General features: G+C 36.8%; 2 protein-coding genes across 2 annotated transcripts; both read right to left on the bottom strand.

Moving 5' to 3' along the window:
- Window positions 1-489: 489 nt before the first annotated feature.
- On the bottom strand, window positions 490-13832 carry LOC110718686 (nicotinamide adenine dinucleotide transporter 1, chloroplastic-like). Its single transcript, XM_021897575.1, has 9 exons — window positions 13216-13832; window positions 12960-13058; window positions 10966-11072; window positions 5171-5219; window positions 4957-5069; window positions 2922-3016; window positions 1559-1647; window positions 1378-1472; window positions 490-1291 (listed from the first exon to the last, which is right to left on the bottom strand). Exons 1-9 carry the CDS (start codon window positions 13295-13297, stop codon window positions 905-907), a joined length of 1116 nt encoding a protein of 371 aa, XP_021753267.1. The 5' UTR covers window positions 13298-13832; the 3' UTR covers window positions 490-904.
- Window positions 13833-19921: 6089 nt separating this feature from the next.
- LOC110727596 lies at window positions 19922-21127 on the bottom strand. Its single transcript, XM_021907204.1, has one exon. The coding sequence runs from the start codon at window positions 21125-21127 to the stop codon at window positions 19922-19924; it is 1206 nt and encodes a 401-aa protein (XP_021762896.1).
- Window positions 21128-21724: the final 597 nt, after the last annotated feature.

Raw genomic sequence — 21724 nt, 5'->3', positions numbered from 1 at the left:
TAATGTCACCATTGAATTGATAACGGTAATACATGAGTACCAGATATAATAGAAATTTTTACTATTTACCAAAGAGAAAATTTAAAAACATTTGAGCACCATTGAGAATTACTCAAATAAAAAAAATTAAAATAAAAAAGATTTTTTTTTTAAAAAAAAAGTAAGTTTAATTTTAGTGAAACGGGGGAAGTATTTTAAATACTAGTAACAAGAATATTCTAAACAAAAAATGAATGTAGGAAGATTATTAGTGAACAAAGGGAGCACATAAATCAGCAAAGAATAAGAAATTCGCAATTTCTAGCATAACATTCAAAACAATTGTTAATAAAATTTTGCAGCATTCACAACAAAGAAAGAATGTAAACATGTACAATTTGAAATGTTGCATAAACAATTTTATGCAATTAGCCGCAAATGCACAACTGTACAAGCACAATAAACAGATATACATGAATCTTGAAAAAGAGGGGAAAAGGAAACAAGTAATAGAGAGAGCAGAAGAAACAGTGCCGATGGCACGCGAACACTTAAAAGTTTAAGCCGAGCAATATGTTACAATGGTTCTCTATGTTAGAGATATTAGGGGAATCCATGTTCCCAATATCTCTTACACTATGATTTCGTCATCATCAATACTCAGGCCTCAGGGAACTTGCCTGGATTCCGTGACCTATGCGTCAGTCAGAACCAAGTACAAGAATAAACTCAATCAGGGTTTCCCTGCCAGCAGAATAACAGAAGTCACCCAAGAGAATATTCTCATCACCAAATTGGAAATTAATTGCTTTCATTGTTCCTCAACTTCACTATTAACTGTTTTACTTTCTGTACGCACTAAAGTTTTCAATTAATGAAAACTGTTTCTTTCCTGCATTACAGACTTGCAACTATCAATCTATCACTATCTCGCCGTCAACTGGTCCTTACTCACAGGGATTGACGGTGCTCTACTATCAGGTTGGTCCTGTGTGTGCTCAGAACCAGAGCCATTCTCTTCTTCACCCTTCACACTACATTGAGGCTTGCTATGATCATCAATAATAGATTGGCTTATTGGGGTCTTTGTTGCAGGATTTACTAGCTGCGTCAAAAACCTAAGAATCATCTCATAACTTGTAAATGTAATGACAGCATTTGGGACTGTTCTCATTAGGTTAGTTGCACATCCACGGTAAAATCCAGCCAGACCTTCAGCTAGGAAAACCTTACGGACACAATCAACAACCCCAGAGTAATGAACTTCACGATTACGAACTTGCCCTTGCTCCTGAAGCCTAGATCGGACAACCTGATAAAGCTAAAAAAATTAAGGCAAAAGCCAAAAAGTAATTTGCTAAAGTGCAAAAAATGTAAGGACTGCGATCAGAAACAAACCTCATGGGGATAAGTCAACATCGAAGCTACTATCTTTGACGATGAAGAAGCTATTGCAACATCCCCTGTACTAAGCTTGTCAACAGTTGTGTTTTCTGCAAATCAAACAGTGCCAAGTTGAGCAGAACAGTGAGCACTTTAATAAAAGGAATATGGTAAGGATGAGAAGTTTTTGTAATACCCCTGGTCGCCAAATAGAACTTGATTCTTTCATATGCAGGAAACTGAATGGCGACATGACTTATCCCTGCCAATGAAGGCAAAAGCCCACTGTTCAAACCAATTACTCATCAGTATCAAGAGGTAAAAATAACAAAATTTCCAAATATTTCAGTGTCGATCAATTATAAAAACAGTACAATAAAAAACTTGTTCTACAATTCACCAAATTAACCAACTTCCAAAAACAAATTTCACACATTTCACCAGTTTCAATTGATACAGCACTGAACATTTTTAGCTGATGGAACAAAGCTCATAGAACAAATTGAACTAAATTAATCAGAAATACATAGGCCATCCTAACCAGATACCAGACAAAGATAACTGTAAAGGCAATATCATCATCCCCAATATATGAACAGAAAAAACAATGCTTAAACTTAGCTACCCTCCATCCATACATAATGATCCCATTTCATAAGTTTACGCATCAACAATATTCAATGCTTTAACTAATATCCTATTTAAGCTGGGACGACCAGATGGCTGCACCTAATCTCTGCGATAACAGAGAAGATGTTTATAATAACCTTATGACCCAAAATGCAATAAACGTTACTTCAATAAATAAAGTAACTTTATAATCCAAAATGAAACAACCGTTTACTCCAGATAAATAAGAGTAAAGCAATCAGTCATGTTGATGCAGTCCAATGTAGCATTAGTACAGGCACATGCTACAAAAACCAAAGAACACTGACTTTTTAATTGTTTTGCAAATGGACAAAAAACCAATACAAAGGTCAATAGACTATTATTCTTTATAATGAAAAAAAATGAATTGTGTTAACAGCTAAAAGAGGACAAGCTACAGATGAACAAAATCTCTTTGAAACTCCTCAACTGAGGAACACTTAAAAGCACCAAACTCCTTAGCCCAAAGTGACACTAAAGAAGTGACTTTGTCCCACCACAAGTCAGAGGACAAAGAAAGTCAAGAAAAGATCTGGGAGTTTCGCTCCAACCACACACCTCATAAATATCATGAAAGCTTTGTGAGTTTGTGCCTATGAATTCTACTGGTTACGTGATTCATATTTCAGTTTAAACTTTACATGTTATACTGCCACTGAAACAAGTTTTTTGCAATTTTATAGTGAAGCCAGCATGTGGAAAAGAAGATTAGTGGGTAGGAAGTAGTAGATAGGTAAAAGAATTTGTTGTGAAAACATGCATGAAAAGAAAAAAGCCAATCATGATAATCACTCTCCACATAAAACTGAGGACTGTTTTGAGACACGAAAGATGGAATGTAAAAATTATTTGAGATGAGACATAAGAAACTAAGTAGAATATTGCTTCAATTATTCTATATATTTTACCTGTACAACCCTCGAATTCCTTCTTCACGCGTAATCCTTGATAAGGCAGAAAGTATGCTTTTATATGGAATTACATCTTTCCTCATTCCCTGCGTCTGAAATTCACGAAGCTTAATGATCAATCATAAATTCATAATAGGTCCCACCAAAATGAATATATTAATCGGAGTTTTCTGAAAGACTGAAACAATAAATGTATCAGTACTTGATCACATGTAGATTGCAAGCTTTAAAACAAGTGGCAAACAATTACCCATTGAACTCAATAAACTTATAAATTAGTATTTACCCTATGTCAAAGAATCTAGTTTTAATTTTCAATCATCAACGGGAGGAAAAAAATAAAATAAATTAAAACCCAAACTTGATAACTAATGATTTGTTCACTCAAACGTAGATTTTATTTGACAAATTCTACTTTGAAAAAGCTCTTTCTGACCACCCAACAAAAATTGTTACAGAAATGCTATCATCATTCAAGAAAAACAACAATCTTTTGAACAATAATTCAAAAATAAAAATCAAACAGGCATAGTTGGAATACATTCACATAATCATAGGAATATCTGCGTTCATAGTTGGAACTTGGAAGACATTCACATAACCCAAATCACGTCTTCTTACACAGTGTTAAATTTTTTAAAGAAGATAGAAATTATAAATGATATAAAAGGGCCCTACTTAGTTCAAAATAGATGAAGCATGAATGTTTACTCACATGATACAAATCTCAAGTCTGTATACACAGAATGAGTATTTACCTAGTTATTAAATGTTTACACTTACTATGCATTATATTCACAATACTTCTTAATGAGATCTCAAAATCTAATAAATACCCACTTTGACATGATAGATTTTCACACCCAACACCAATCACTACCAGCACTGGTCTAGAGCACAGCACATACAATAAATTCTTCCCACAAATATTTTCAATCTAACATAACATTAATACTATGAAGCTATTTGTTGAATACATAGTACTCCCTCCGTCCTACACTGATAGACTAAATTTCTATTTTGGAATGTCCCAAAATAATAGGTCACTTTTTATGTCTAGTAAAGTACAAGTATGGACTATCCTGTATTACTCCAACTTTCTCTTTTCGATTTAATATGTAGTATCATGATAAGATGAGTTATCAACAATTGTACAAATCAGCAAGAATGATTAGGATTTCGAGTGAATACCTTAAGAATGATCTCTAACCAAATGTGGCCAACTAAAGTGGGATTGAGGGAGTATATTTTAAATAGGTTAAAATTACTTTTCATCTAAGCATATGCCACTATCCAAAACATACTTAGCATTATATTGGGAATATGTAATTCCCCTCCCTCATATTCCCAAATAATGCAACTCTCTTACAAAATCTGGCACCACCTGTTTTTTGAGAGAAAGGAGCAATTGTCGTAAAATATGCAATAATTGCTCCTCTTCGCAACCATAACGCCGACATCAAACTAACTTCGGCACTTAATATTTTTGAAATTTTTACTCCTTCCACCCCGTAATGTTTGCTAGGTGTTTCCATTTGGTTGGTTCTAAAAGGCTAATATCCACATTAATTGATTGTCCACATGTAAATTTATAATTAATGCAAGTTTGAAGGTATTTTGGTATCAAGGAAGAATAGTTTACTCTGTAATTTCCGAACTAATGCAACCAAAATTGATATCAAGGAAGAATAGTTTACTTATGTGAGAATACTTTCGTCTGCTTCAAATTTTAAAAGCATGTTTACATGATCTTGTACGTTTTACGAATTTATTAAAAAAATAATTGTTGTCCCAAGGGACAGGTTTGTAAGGAATTTCAGCCAATACAAATCAATATCAGCATTTTTAGATTGCCAAACCAATATCGAAATTGTAAGGAATCATCATGTTTCAGCTTTCACCTAATACGATCAAAGGTCAAAAGTTAAGCAACAAAATTTCCATACAGAAGTCAATGGGGGCGACCATGTGCTTAGTGCACTGACCAAGTTCAGAACACATAGCATTCAATAAGACCAAACATCATACTTACTTGGAGTCGGGTCTTCACTACCCACAGGGGATTAGCTGCGACAGCTGTAGCAGCTCCAGCACCAGCAGCAGCAACCATATTTCTACCAATTGTAAGCTGACCATTACCATGCTCTATGTAAATGGAAACAATTTCAGTCATAAGAAACCATAAACAACATAAAGTGAGTACAAATACTTGTAATTAATTCTATAAGAAGTGTCAATGCACCAACCATCTGTTTGGAGTAAACCTTTAAGGTGCTCATAAACAGCAAAGTATACCTACATATGAAATGAACAAATATGTCATTCAAAAAAAATTGAGGTGTGTATATAGAGCATGTATCTCCACATAGAGCCACGAAAAAATAGAAATGGAGGCATTAACACGGACAGTGCATATATATGCCAGAATAAAAAAATAAAAAAATTTAAAAATAAAAAATAAAAAATAAAATTGGATGCAATAAACATACTCTTTAGATATTAGATAGAGAACTTTAACTAATATAGCATGAAATCTGATTAATTACCAGTTTTATCAAGCAAATTACATAAAGGCCAATAACTTACGTATAGATAACTGTTGCGAAGGAAAGAGCAAAATAAAAATCAGTTTAATGTACAACGATACTGATCTCATATATAAGGAAAAGAGACTTGAGATCCAAATAAAACAAAAAAATAATAATCACAACTTAAACTAAGAAATATTGCTAATTGTAACATGCAAGTTAACTTTTTAAAAAAATGTTAGGCTACTAAATTACTGTCAATGAACCAATTTCAACAGATTTTAGTACATAACATCCATTTAGAATCCTCATGCCCTGATTTTATTTGGAAACTCAGGGTAGTATGATGTGATGCTATGACAATGTCCATAGATTTTACCATCACAGAAAGCAACAAAGCTCTTAACATCAATCCATGGACATTCCTTCAAACAAAATTTCAACTCGTATCACTTAATTGTGGTGCTAACTCCATCAATGACCTGATGAAGTACCACATGTGCTATAAGGGTGGAAATTGAGTTCAGAGAATTAAACAATAAAGTTAATGCAATAGCATTTTTTCCAAAAGACTGTCTTTGAAATCCACAAGTGACATCCATACTTTATGCCATAGGATTGCGGGTTATTAAAAGAGTTGGAGCCGTGTGAGAAGCACACAAATGGCATGATGGGAGGAGTAACACATTCTTTCTCCATTTTCTCGAGTTTTAATATATGAACTGATAACCAAGGAAAATATAGCAGTTTTAAAAAGGAAAAGGTAATCCCAGCCCCATGTTGACTGAAGGTCCGACAAGGAACGTAGCAAAGGTGATTAGAACTTAAAAAAAAGACGTGAAAAGAAAGTGAGCAGAACATAGGAAAACGGAGGGAGTGCAATAGAACAGCCACCGTCTCCCTCATTCTATAAAATAATCTTTAAAAAAAAATTGAAGAATAAGATGAAAAAGAATAAATAACGGAAATCACGTATGTGCCATTAATGTCTAGATATATTGACACATTGCAAAGCCAATCAACTGAGCTACATAAAACAAAAGCTCTCATATTGTCCTTTTCCCCAAAATTTACGGTTAGCGAGAATGGTATTGTTAGTGCAATTATCACTCACTTACAACCATGCCCAGAAGAGATATGCACGTGAGTGCACAAAACACACCTAAAGCCTAAAACACGATACACACATTAAGAATGAACTTCAAAATATGCTAATAACTTCCAAAAATGTACCAGATTATTTCTGTGAATGCATAACTGCAGATGAGGGGACAAACAATATGCATATATCTCCTCAAGTACATGAATTGGGGCACCCATGCTTGTTTAGGAATCAACTTTGATCCCTTATTGCCTAACTCGCTAATCCACCCAACCCAAATAAATTAAGCTTGGCATCATTGTGGTTTTCTATTTTTTGGTTTTTTGTTTTTCAAAATCATATGATATATGTCATATAATAAATCAAAAATTAGTCAAACGTATTAAGATCATGATAATTTTGAAAATTGACAACAGAAAATTAAAAACACCTTTTTTTTGTTTCCTGTTTTTAGTTTTTTGATTGTGAAAAAAAAAAAAAAAAAAAACGATGCCAAACAAACCCTAAGCAATTTGGTGCATGGTACTAGTGCATTTTGATTGTTAACTTTTCTCATTATACATCGATAAAAACAAGTTTGTCAAATTTAAATAAAACAAAATATGATAAACATTTTATGAGCTTTTATGACTAAATAAAATATGTAAGAGATATGGAGGGAGCATCTTTCATTAAGCATTTCCACAACAATATGGGAAATGAGGTTTTTGCATCCAACAATCAACAATTACCATTAAATACAGCTTGCTCTTAGATTTAATTTTTTATCCAAAGAATTGTTCTATAAAATGGATAGAAAAACCGACGTCATGTACAATGTAATTGATTCTACTAACAAGTTGGATGTTAAAAAAATCGTACCAAGTATTTTTCATTTCAAACACTTGACCAAATAGGAATGTAGATATTTGGAGGCACTGTATAAAAACGCTCAAAAGCACAAAAACTCCGCAACCCCGAGCCTAGAGATAAAGAGACATTGAAACAGGGTTACTATAGGCCAATGACAACCGTGTAAAACTTTGTCACATCGCTTGACATGAGCCACAGTGATTGAGAGTAGTACCAAGATGGGTGACATCATGGGAAATCCTCATGTTGGTTCATGTAGCCTACCTCACTTATGGAATTAAGGCATTCAAACAGAAGACATAGAAGAGCACAAAGGCATTTCGAAGTTCCATAGAAGTGCCTTAGTGCACTTCGGTGTCCCTCGTTGAAGTGAGGTGCGTATAATAAACAATTTTTAAAAAAATTGTGGAAAAGATGTAGTGCGACATAGAGGTGTGCCTTGATGCATCTTAGCTACGGTTCATCAAAATCACTACGACTAGACCACAAAAGGTCGTGACCCCAAATGCCCTCAAATGCCTAGGCGCGCTTTTTCATACATTGTTTGGAGAAAAATTGGAGTCATGGATATTGAGGATAAGATAAAGGAGAATTGATTATGATGATTTGGGTATGTGAGACATCGATCGGAAGATGCACCAATAAGGAAAATGACGGGTTAAGGAGATGGAGATCTTAAGCGTAGTCGGAAAATACCAAAGATGACTTGGGTGAAAGGACTGATGTAGCAATAGATAAAAGTGAATGGAGGACGATATTTATTGTTTTAACACTAGATGACCAATAAAAGTCTTATATGGAAATTTTAAATCTTAAGATCCATATCATTCAATATAGCTAGGGCAAATCAACTCCATAAAATACCTATGGATTTGATTCTTCTTCTTCTTTGTTTAAAATAATAATTGGATTTGATCCAACTTTCATTTCAAAAAGCTCAAAGATAATTATCTTTAAAATCTTGAATTTGAAACAATCACCTAATTGTTCACTAAGTAATTTTTTATATAGAGAACTTTTTAAATTGTTCTCAAAGAAGACTAAAAAAAGACGATAACATCAATTTTGCTGAATTTCCCCCATTTAGGTAACTATCATAATCCCCACTGCCTTAGCCCACAAAGAAGTTACATAAGCTTTTTTACTAATATCTTGCAAATTAGAGCTTCTCACCATGAAAAGTCAAGTGAATGTAACGCTGCTTAGGATTTACTTTATATACTTGAATTACCAATTACCAATTAATATATATATATATATATATATATATATATATCTTCCCTCTGGATTATACCTCATAGATTAAAGATAAGTTTGGGGCCTTGTGATATAATCCATTCCCACAATTCTGTTTGCCATTTCAATAAGCTACAATTTCAACTTCAATTCTAATAAAACCACCTAATCAGTATTCTTCAAAACCCATCCAAATTTGTCTCCGTTATTTATTAATCCCCTTTCCTACAATTCTTGGTATTTCTAAGGTCGTGTCCAAATTACATTATCTGCTAAGAAATTTAACAAATGGAGATGGTGCTTTAAAAATTAACATAGTTACATTTTGGGTAATAAATAGCTAACAACCGGAAAAAATGAGTCATAAAGAAATTCTATAGGTCCCATATCTACAAGAAGACAAAGATAACATTTCCACATATATTCACTTTATTTTGTCTTACAATACTTACTGACATCACTTTAAGTTGATCTTAAGAGCCCGTCAAAAAAAAAAAAAAAAAAAAAAAAAAAAAAATCTGAAGAGTAGTCCATATTCCAGAAACAAGCAGGACTTCATCGCTGCTATCTGTTTTATGATCGATTATAAGAGCATCATAGAACCCTAAGAAAACCTAGCTACACATGCAAATTTCTTTACACATACATATAAAAATGTACATAAAATGATAAAGCCCTACTTTCCGGTTTCTCCCACTAAAAAAGGTCCTGTTCTCCACCTGACTTTACTAGACTGGAATCAATTTTGACAGATAATAACTGACTGTTACTGATCCCAACTTATTTTTACTAATTGAAAATAATTATAACTGATTCACTAATACACTTTGTTATAGAAAGTTACTGACCAAAACTGATTTTTACTAAACTTCCACTGAATATATTACTTCCTCCATTTTTTTCTAGTTGGGCCGTACTTTACCCTTATTATCCTACATTTACCCCCACCTAATTTTGAGAGGATAGGAGTACTGTTGTATTTTTCCTTCTTTTTTATCAAATCTCCTTACTATGTGTGTCAAACAAGTGCTACAACTAATAAAGAACGGAAGAAGTTTTTTATAAGAAGAGAAAAAGCCTAAAGAGATCCTATGCCGCAGCAAGCAATTGGCATATATTGGTAAATTATAAATCTTCTGGTGCGAAAAGGCAAATGGAGTATTCAGATATATAATATTGAAGTCCACTAACAGGAAAAAGATACAGAGAATCGGTGCGCAACAAACGTTGTTCAAGATATTCATTATTTTCTATTGCAAATGAATTACCAAAATGTATGATTTGCTTGATGAAGTTAACTAAACTTTACGCATATATTCAGATCAAAACAAAATTATTTTCAATTTATAAATTAATTTTTTTTTTTTATAACTAAGCAGAAAACAGTAGTACAAAAACAGAAGTCAAATTTCCCTCAAAACAGCAAAAAACAACTTACATATTAGCACAATTCCACAGAATTTCCCCACTAAATTTAAAGTCCTCCCCTGCCTTAGCCCACAAAGAAGGTAAATAAATTGTTCTATCCTACAACAAAGCATTAGTTGAAGTGGTGCATTCTGTTCTAATCACAAAGCGAACTTGCAGTATATACAGAAAATAGGCTCCTCCAAATATCAATTGCCATTTCACAACGAAGACAGACATGTGAGCAGGGCTCACTATTAGCATGACTCGAAATGCATACATCCTGCGAAATAGCCATTCCTGGTCTTCTCAAAAGGCATTAGATCATATCATTGATGTTGACCAAGGTCCATATTAAGAGGAACACTAGCCTTACAAACAACCTATAAAACTAGGAAAGGGGGTGCCTAGGAATAGACAAACCAAAAACTATTGCAAGTAAAACATAATAGTTGATCCCTGATTACATTTTCTGCCCAACAACTCCCGAGTTACCAACTAAGAAGTCCAATTTCCATGAAGTTTAATTTGTAAACTGCTAAGACACCGGTAAGTAATCACAACCACATCTTACACAAATGCAACCAAGAACTCACTTCAATGTTCAGACTGCCCATGTACAAAATTCACAAGAAAGGAAAGAAATGATTACTATGGGATGCCAAAAAAAATGAAAGAAAGAAAAAGAAAAGAAAAGGAGACAACTTTCTAATTCACATGTTAAATTATATCACTGAATCAAGTGACCAAACAATAAAGAAATTAAAAATTAACCAGCTTCAATAAAAGAACAAAAAAAACACTTTTTTCACAAGAACCTCAGGAACATTGTCTAGAGAGTGGGAAGTGAACAAAAGTATACAGACAATTAAAATTGTTTCATTCAAAATCCTAAGTCAACTAAACTTAAGCATACCGCCCAATTTGGAAGTAAAGCAAAAATTGTTGGAGAAAGCCCACGGTACATGCCACGAAACCCTTCCTTTTTAACAATGTCTTGAAGGCTTGTAATGATAATGCTACCTGCTTCACATATAATTTGACTTTATTAGAATAAAAAATCAAAAGTGAAGGGAAAAACAGTAATACACCAGCAGCATACTAAAAACAAAAACAAATAAGAGTGAACAAGAGTTGATCTTTTCACAGCAGGTGATCTGGTTCAGGTTCACAGAGATATAGTCAGAAGTAGGAATCATTTGTGTGATTTGACCCTCCAACTCATACCAGAAATTTACATTTACTAAATGAAGCCCATGCAGCCATGTTTATAAGAAGAATAAAATGACTTTAGCCCAACGAATCATGTTAGGGTACCAGCTGTATAAAATATTTAAAACATGTTTGATTTAAATCCCTTCGCTCTTTCAATAAAACAAAAATGAATTGCATTGTCAAAATAAGCTCATTTCACCAGCAAATGAATGTTAACGGATCGAAATCACAGTTCATGAGAACCAGATCAAGTGTTTAACTCAGAATCTCAGCAGATATTGGCAGAACCTAGAGGTCAAAGCTCCTGAAAGAAGCACTTAGATTTTCAATTATGTTGCTGTAACCAGAAAAAGGCAAAATTTTGCAGCATAATTAGTTGATTAATCTAGGTCATGGAGATTCTGTGTAGACAATCGAGCAAAAAACCATCGCCAAAAAGCAATTGAATAGCTGCTGGATGAATTATCAGGGTGTTCACTATTCTCCACTCTAAGATGGATTTGAAGACGGGTTATCATCAAATTCAAACAAGGGCAGGGGATGAAGTCAAGACAATCATCTTTACACATAAGGGTATCATGAGTTTGTGGTCGTGCCGATACCTTCCAAGAATCCAAGATGATAAATAGGACTTGATCAACTGAATCCTAAAAGATGCCACAATCATCAATTGCAATAATTACCAGTCGGATTGTTTGTGCTATCAGTTAAAAACTGTTCTGCTATCTAGAACAACAAAATAGCTGAAACCCAAAAACATCATTCTTCCAAACCCCCAAAGTCACTTCACCATCTCTACCTTCTATGACATCAATCAATAATGAATTACTTTTTTAACTTTTGCATTACTTGCAAAGCAATTTAGTGTCCAGTCATCTCAATGCTCTCTCATATATCTTTATGTTGGTGATACTACTCAAATAAAAAATAAAAAATTCTCAAAAAAATATCAAGCAATTTTAAATTTGAATTATGGCATCGTATAATAGTTAAGCATCCACCGTATCCATGACATCCTTCTTCCAAAATAATTTATCATACAAAAAGCATTTAGGAAAAAAAAAAAAAGCTCTAATGAATTTATGATATTGAGCACATCAATCAGATTCAATTAGCATAACATTCATAGCTAGCCAATAACTTCTCAATCATTTTAATATAACAGAAAAAAAAAATTCCACAATTAAGTAACTTGAGTTCTTCAACTAGGCTCACATATGACTTATATCCTCCCATGCTCAAAACTTTTGAATTTTAAGTTAAACATGACTCAAAAAATAAATAAAAATTTTCCATTGTATCCATGATGTACCCATGACGTCCTTCTTTCAAATCAATTTCTCAAACAACAAGCTTTTATAAAACAATGGTCTCATGAATTAACATCACCAAGGAAAAATACCATTCAAACCCTCCACCCTATCATGCTTGAAATAACCAATTTGATTAGAATCAAAATCGACAGATGAGCAAGACGGAAAATACAAACTATCCAAACTCGTCCATTTGATCCTTCTTTAAAATCAATTTTTCATACAACATACCTTAAAAAAATTGAAAACACAAAATTTTGATCTTATGAACTTGACCACTTAACAACATTGCGTCATTGCCCTTACTCAATTTTTAGCAATTACATTTACATAAACCACATTTAACAAAAATAAAAAGAATCAAACAAGTAAATTCAATCACCTTTGTAAGCAGAAGTAGAAGAAGTGACAGGACGGCCATGAACTTGCAATCTTGTCTTAATTACATCCAATGGACACACAAATGTTGCAGCAATTCCACCTACACTTTCACAACTACTCATATCAACCTTTACACCATCAAAATTTCATTAAAAAACATCAATTTAACACCAATAAAATACAAAAACCTAATCAATCAATTCAATTAACATGCAAAAAATGTAAAATTAAAAAATGGAGGAATTAAAATAAAGAACCTGCAGCGGCACCAGCGGCGGCGTCACAAAAAATGTTCTTGCTGCCACCACCACTCTCCGACGACGGTCCACCGCCAGTCATATCAAACAACCAAATTCAACAAATTTAACAAAAAAAATGAAATGGGTATTGGAAAAAAGTATTATTTATATAGCAAGAATCAAAGAATACTTGAAAAAAGAAGAGAGAGAAAGAGGCATTTGGCGGGGTTAAGACGGTGCAAAGTGGAGAAAAAAATATTAAATTTGTATTTAATTTTTGGAAGAATAAGGGAAATTGATTAGGAAATGAGAGATTTGGGGAATCAGGGGTGAAAAATAATGTGAGAATTCCAAATTATCTGGGTTTTCTTCCTTTTTTCTGTTGAATCAAATCCCAAGAATGCTTACGTTTTTTCTGTTTCAATGAATTAAAGAATGGGGTTGAAGGGTTGAATTTGTTGAAATGTTCAGTGTGTTTTTCGTGTTTCCTGGGTTAACGTTAAAATAATGTGATGATGAAGAAGAATTAATGACAGATTAATTATTTAAACTTAGGCTTATAAATTGCATTAAATTATAATCACGATTATTTCATTACATAGGATAAGATTGAGGATTGAGTTGAGCAATATAATAGGGATAGAATCAAAGAAGGGAGTTTGATTGTACAATGACTTTATAACTTTTTGTAGCATGTAAAAATGGAAATGTACTTTATTGTACTTTGACACTTTGTGCAGTACTTAGTGATATATACTACGGAGTAGTATTTAAAGTTGGAAATGGGATAAAATTGACATACTTGTACTGTAATGACTAATGAAGCATTGAGAATTCTTCAAATTATAATCTTGAGTTATTGACCCTTACTTTACTTCAATACAATGCAGAACTTATACGAATGCATTTGTGTTATGGTTGTTGTAAAGATCATTATTGCTTGTGTGTTTTTTTTTTTTTGAAGGATGATAACATCATAGTTAATGCAGGCCTTAAACATTTCATACTCCCACTGTCGAACTAGAACACACAAGTGACACAACCACCGTTACAATTTAACACCTCCTACTTAGATACATAGTACATTAGTACTTCATATTAGACTTCAAAACTTAGTATTGACAAGAATACAAGATATATGTAATTATCTTGGTGATCCCGAAAATTCTAAAGTATTTCAAAAACTAGGTCACCCAATTGCACTCTAAATTGAGCAACATTACAAGATACATGACATCAGAATACAATAGACAAGTCCCTACACGAAAATAGGATGCATACTTTGAATGACGTTGTACAAAAGTGGTAGGAATTTCAAAACTAGTAACTTTAACTAGCTAAACTGCCCGTATCTTGTTGTGAACATAGCATTATCACGGGAAAGATGTCAAGATGAAATAGCAAAGGGCCAATTCATATCTGGGGAGAACAAACCGAAATACACGACCAATAAATCGTTTGATCGCCTCTCCTAAATTGTGAGATTCCGGCTTAGGATCCAAAGTATCAATAAAGTATATGCAATTACCTTGGCAATCCGGGAAATCCTTAACACTAACCGAAACACAGACCTCTTTTCCTAGCACAAAAACTCGATCCTCTAACGATTTCACAACAATCTTCATCCAACTTATACACCTTCATATCCACGATACGACGACGATCATTAACCCCCGGCTCCGAATACAATGCTGGTTGCCCTCCTGCTACCACCTCCTCCTCCATGTAATGATCAACAATATAAAACTGCCCTTCAAAGACAACTAAATTTTTGAATTGTCCATTTCCATATAGCGGAGGTGAATATTGAATAAGATTCCTGTTTATGCTAATTTTTGTTAAGTAGGATTGAATATCAAAATCTAGGCTACGGATCAACTAAGCAAAATCAAAAGTAAAACAAGACGAGAAAGGGAATAAATGACACGAGGAATTGGTGATGCGGAAAACCCAATGAAGGTAAAAACCGCGGGTAGAATGAGGATCTACCAAACTTTCACTATGCAAAAGATAATAATCAGGGATTACAATAAGGATCGTAGTATGTATATTGCTAGATGGAATTGCCCTTTGCTCACGGTTTCTTTGCCTCTTATATAGACGATTGCTAGGTTAATTTCCAGTCGTTGCAAGGAGATAGAATCGTGCCCATGATTTTCGGACTTTAGTTGCTGAAAATGTTCTTCTTCTGTTTTGAATTCGAACAGACTGATCTGGCTAAGCTTGGACTAAGCCTTCACTTATCTCTTCCTAGAAAATAGGGAGTTGTTACTTGAGTTCGTCTTCCGTCAATGCTGATGATGCGTCGTCGAGCTTGCGCCTTCGTCAAGAGGATTCTTCGTCATTGACTTCATTTGACTATCGTTGACCAACCTGTAGATTTATACCCATAACAATTTGCCCCTCTAATTGCTAAAACGTGGATAACCATACACTTTTGGCAATTACTTTAAAAAATAAAAATGCAAAATAAAACTAAAAATAAACAAAAATTAAAAAAACTAATAACCGTAGAAAATTCAAATTATTTGGGGGGGCGTTTTCGTCCTTTATTACGCACGTTCTTCAGGGGAGTTACTCCACTTCTCCCATTCTCTTACTCTAACCGTCACTTCATCCTTTAATTACTGCAACACGCTTCGCGCTTCCCCAAACTTCTACTCCATTCTACTCTTCTCTCTTCGCTTTCTCTTTCTCTTGTGAAATTTTTCCGGCGGTTTGGTGACAGTGTGCAGCGGCGATTTTGAAATTCCGACATCCTCAATTACCAGGTAATTCACTTAATTTCTCTTTGAATTAATCAATTTAAGCACGATGTCAAACAAAATTCCCAAAATTAGAACTAGGTTTTCTATTCGAGTTGTTGAAAAAAGAGGAACGATTGTTTCACAGCAAAAATCAAAGTCTCAGTCTAAGTCGCTGATGGCTCCGAACATGACGAGTGATTTCGTCAAGATGGCGGGCTTCCCTGGCACTACTTTTGCCTACATTCCGGGGCCTGGCCAAACGGTGGAGGATTGTCCCGAAGATTTCGTTGTTTTCTTTAGATATCTTTTTGCGGAGACAACGATTAAATTTCCTTTCCCGCTCTTGGTTCATTCTTTCTTTGAAGTTTTGGGCATCAGTCCTGGACAGCTGATGCCTTCTGGTTGGAGGATATTGTCGGTAATAGTGGAGTTGACCAAAGATTGGGAGGATCCCTTTACTTTGGAAGATTTGGCGGTAGGATATGAGATTAAGATGGCTGAAAGTGGTTTCGTCAGTTTATGCAAAAAAGGAAGTCGGTTGGTTTTGAATACTGATGTTAATGACAGGGGTTAGAAGAAGTGGTTTCTCTTTGTTAAGAGGGTGTCGTTGGGTAATGACGGACTGTGGTTGACGGCAGGATGGCCGATGAAGGGTAAGTATTTTCATGGTATTCTTGTTCCTCTAGCTTAATTTTGGCTAAATGGTTTGATCTTTTCTCTAATTATGCATAACTGGACTTGGGCTTTCTTGAGTCATCGGAGACCTCTTCGTCAAAGGTAAAAGAATTCCTTGCCATCAGTCCTTCAGCAAGAACGTTTGTGAGAAAGAAGAAGTCGACGGGCGATCAAGCGGGGCAAGGGCAGAGTACTCCAGTGAGCACATCAAAACAAGCAGAAGACTCCGAAGAGACAATGTCAACTCGTAAGTTTTTATTTATTGTAGTGAGATTTTCGTTGCTTCGTCATTATGTCGTTGATTTGGGGTTTACCATGTCTAATGCTTTGTCAAAGTTGGCTTCTCAAGGCGTTCGTCGAGGTCGGAGCTTAACTCAGCAAAAAGACGATTTGCAAATGAGGAGGAAGTGTGGCTTGAACCCCCAAGAGAAACGACCGTCGGAGGTGGCGGAGAAAGCGGAGCCCGTTCAGACTCCGGCGACTCAGAGGACCGTCGACGAGTTCGGCACTATTACCTTATCTCCGTCCCCTCCGCGCAAGCAGCAGAAGGTTGACGACGAACCAACTGTCCCTGACATCTTGGCGTGTTTCCCTGGAGATTTCTTAGACCTTTGAAAGGACGACCGTCGCTCTCTCTTTCCTGGCTTGAACCAGCTGTTATTTCCAGGATCGAGGGAACACCTGGCTGGTACCACTGCCATGGATTTGGCTTCTGAGGCGGCTACGGCTCATTTATACGTAAGTTTTTACTAAGTACGATTTTTGCCTATTGGGGTTAAATTTTTGGGTTTATGATTTGTATCGTGTTTGATCAGTGTCTGCAAAATTCCTTGGTGTTGAGGGAGAGGGTGATCGACCTGGCTAAGGAGATGAAGAGGTTGGACAGTGCAGCCAAGAATAGTGAAGCTCAACGCAAGACTGCGGTTAATGTTTTCCATCTAACTAAGAAGGACTTGGATGAAGCGTCGAGGAAGGTGGACGACCTTGAAAAACAACTGAAGGCTCAATTAGAGGACATGGATAAAGAGCGTCAAAAGTTTCAGGACCAGCTAAAGGAGCAGGCTAAGCAGTTGGAAGATAAAGTTGGGGTAATTGCGACTAAGGACGAAGCTTTAACAAAAGTGCAAGAGGAGCTAGCGTCGGCGCAAAAGGAGTTGGACGACGCGCTTGATGACTATGCTGAATTGGATATTAAGGTGAAGACGAAGCTAATGAAGCAGTTCCTGGATGGAAAGGTTTCGGAGTGGCGTCCTCAGGAGGTGATTGATCGTTTTCTGGCCAACGACGGAACCCTCGACGAGTTGGAAGAGGATGTTGCGGTGGTGTCGACTGCGGATTCAGGTCCTGGCCCCTCTGTCACAATTGCTTCATCTGTTGCTGCAGCTGATGTCCAACTTCCCGTCACTGGAGATCAGCCTATCGACGACCAACCTGCGTTTGCTGTCGACCAATCTGTCGGGGGTGCCGAGGAGTTGCAGGTCGAGGTCGTTGATGACAATGCCCGCGCTGATGAGATCGTCAAGGAGGTCGTTGATGGGCTCTCCGCTGACGGAACTAATGCTTAAAGGTCGTCGTCTGTGATGGTTCAAACTTTTGCTTTGTATGCTTTTAAACAATCATTTGCTTTTGCTTTGTATTTTGGTTTGATGACTTGTGCTTTTGTACTTTTGTTCCACTTGAGGGCAAGTGGTTCTTTGACAGTTCGCTTTGTTTTATATGCTAAGTATTCCTTTGCTTTTCGTCATTTGCTTAAGTTGCGATCTGTAGACGTAAGGCAAAACACAATATAAAGTTTATAAAAAATTTGTTTGTTAAAGATGATATGACATGTCAAAAAGGATTTGTAATTTCAAAAAACTCCAACTCTTATTAAATTTAGGATAATATGTTAAACAAGGGAAGATGCTTAAATACAAAAATATGTTGTAGCTACACAGTATGCTTCGTCGAAGACTTTGTGATTTTAGGCCTATCGTTGCATTGTTTGCCAATGCCCCTTGTGTCCCAGCGTCGACGCTGAACCCTGAAGACTGGTTCATGGTTCAGGTGTCGGGTGTTTGGCGTCAGACGCTAAGGTCAGGTTTGCCCCGGGCTTCGTCGTGCTTCGATTGTCGCTTGAATGACAGCTTTACTCACCTTTTTAAAGGATGTCAGTGTAGATGACGTCTGTCGTCGTTTGCCTTTTGCTGTTGGGTTAAGGCTAGATTTTTCTTTTCCTTTAGTCATATGCCTCGTCGATCGATGTACTGCAAAACTAACATGGTTAAAGTACCGTTGGCCGTTGGCACGGCCAACGACCCTCCGATGCTTAAGTCAGTACACTTAGTCGTAAATGGAAACTTTAAACAAATGAAAAAAGCTGAGAGTTTTATTAGAACATTACCGTTTTGTCGACGAACGCTTTTGATTCTGAGATGAGTTGCCTTCCAACTTCTTAGAACGGGGTTACCTTGCAGGTCGGTTAGTCGGTAAGCGCCGTTGCCGATGACTTGGGTAATTTCGTATGGTCCTTCCCATGGGGGAACAAGCTTTCCGTCGGCCGGATTCTTTGTATTCTGGAACGCTTTCCTTAGTACCCAGTCTCCTAGTTGAAATGTCTTGGCCTTGACGTTTTTGTTGAAGCTTCTTGCGACGATTTGTTGTTGTGCTGCCATTCTGATTAACGCTGTCTCTCTTAATTCTTCAATTGCGTCTAAGTTGTCTTCCATTTCCTCTTGATTTCTTTCCTCCGTCATGAGACCGAATCTTGACGTCGGGAAATCGACTTCAACTGGGAGAACGGCTTCGCACCCATAGACAAGGGAGAAGGGCGTCTGCCCCGTCACTTCTCTTGGCGTCGTCCGATTGGCCCACAGGACTGCTAGGAGCTCGTCGGCCCATTTGCCTTTTGCTGCTTTTAGTCTCTTCTTGATGGCTTCCATGACGACTTTGTTGCTGGACTCGGCCTGCCCATTGGCTTGTGGGTACCTTGGTGTCGACGTCCTCAACTCTATGCGAAACTTCTGCAAAATGTTAGTCCATATGAATGTAATGACCTCCTTGCCCGTCACCTGTTTCAAAGCAACTGCCTCAATCCATTTAGAAAAATAATCGGTTAGTGCTAACATATAGACTCTTTGTCCAGGTGCTGCGGGTAGCTTCCCGACGATGTCCATTCCCCACCTCATGAAGGGCCATGGAGATAGTGTCTGGTGGAGGGGCTCTGACGGCTTATGGACGGTATTGGCGAACCGTTGACAGCTGTCGCATTTGGTCACGTATTGTACTGCGTCTTCATGAAGCGTTGGCCAAAAATATCCTTGTCATTTTGCGATTTTGGCTAATCTTCTCCCCCCGACGTGACTACTGCATATCCCATCGTGCAAGTGGCTAAAGATGGATTGTTGTTCATGTTTTTGGATGCATCTTTGGGATAACCCCGACGCTGATTTGTGGAACAGGACTCCGTCAATGATGTGGTATCCGGAGGCTTTGTATTTAAGTTTTCGTGATTCTGCCTTGTCATTTAGAAGGATGTCTTTGGTCAAGTAGTCTATGATGGGTTTGGTCCAGTCGTCGTCATTATTGATGTCGTCGACTAGTAGGATTTCTTTGAAGGATACAAATGGCTTTTGCAAATGGACTAAGGGGATGTTTGTGAAAGTGGTCTTTTTGAGGGCGGAGGCTAGGTTTGCCAGTGCGTCGGCTTGGGCATTTTGATTTCTTGGGATTTGCGAGATGGTGAAAGGTTCGAAATGTTTGGCTTTTTCTTTGGCTATGTCGAGGTATGCTGTCATTTCGGAATCTTTTGCTGCGAAGTCACCTGTTATCTGGCTGACGACGAGGAGGGAGTCACTGTATACATCCAAGGCTGTGGCACCTAAGTCTTTTGCGACTGCCATTCCTGCAATCAAAGCTTCATACTCTGCTTCATTGTTAGTTGCTTTAAAATCACAAGATATAGACCTTACTATCATGTCCCCTTGTGGTGACTTAAGCACCATTCCCAGGCCAGCTCCTCGTTGGTTGGACGAGCCATCGACGAACAAGATCCACTTGCTTTCGCTCCGCACGTTGTTGATTTCCTCTACCTCTTTGTCAGCTATGGCCTGTAAGTCGGGGTTGAAGTCAGCCACAAAATCTGCCAGGGCTTGGGATTTTATTGCTTTTCTGGGTTGGTACTCGATGTCCATCGTGCTCAAGGAAATGCTCCACTTGCCCAGACATCCTGTCAGATCTGGTTTTCTTAAAACAGACTTAAGCGGATAATTAGTCATCACCACTACGTGGTGGGTTTCAAAATAATGCCTTAGCTTTTTAACAGCAGTGATTAAAGCGAGGGATAATTTTTCTAGGGACGTATATCTTACCTCGGCTGGGAGTAGGGTTTTACTTACATAGTAAACCGGGAGCTGCCCAGCTTCGTCGTCTTCTCTCGTCAGGACTGCGCTGACAGCCACAGCGCTGACGGCGATATAAAGCTGCAAAGGTTCGTTAGTTTTGGGTTTCGACAGGAGGGGTGGCGTCATTAGGTATTTCTTTAAATCTTACAGAGCTTTCTCATGATCGTCAGTCCATTCAAAACCTTTATTTTTTCTCAAAACTTTGTAAAATAGATGACATTTATCTGACGATCGAGAGATGAAGCGATTTAATGCTGCCACTCGTCCTGTTAATTTCTGGGTTTCTTTAACATTTTGGGGGGATTGAATATTTATTAGGGCTCTGAATTGGTCACGGCTAGCCTCAATTCCCCTTTGTGTTACTACGTAGCCCAAAAATTTTCCAGCAGACACCCCAAACGAGCATTTAGTAGGGTTAAGTTTCATACCATATTTTCGCAATACCTCAAAGGTCTGACGGAGGTGATCGACGTGGTCCTTCGACTTCTTAGATTTCACCAGCATATCGTCGATGTATACCTCCATTGTATCTCTTAGCTGGTCTTTGAACATCCTGTTGACTAACCTCTGGTACGTCGAACCTGCATTTTTTAGTCCGAATGGCATGACTTTATAGCAATATATACCTTTGTCGGTCATGAATGCCGTCTTCTCCTGATCGTCGGGATGCATTAGGATCTGGTTGTATCCGGAGTAGGCGTCCATGAATGTTAAGAGCTCGTG

The sequence above is a fragment of the Chenopodium quinoa genome, unplaced genomic scaffold (genome assembly GCF_001683475.1).
Source record: "Chenopodium quinoa cultivar QQ74 unplaced genomic scaffold, ASM168347v1, whole genome shotgun sequence".
NCBI lineage: Eukaryota > Viridiplantae > Streptophyta > Magnoliopsida > Caryophyllales > Amaranthaceae > Chenopodium > Chenopodium quinoa.
Note: the sequence above shows the minus strand (reverse complement) of the source record. Positions and strands in the feature narration are given on the sequence as shown.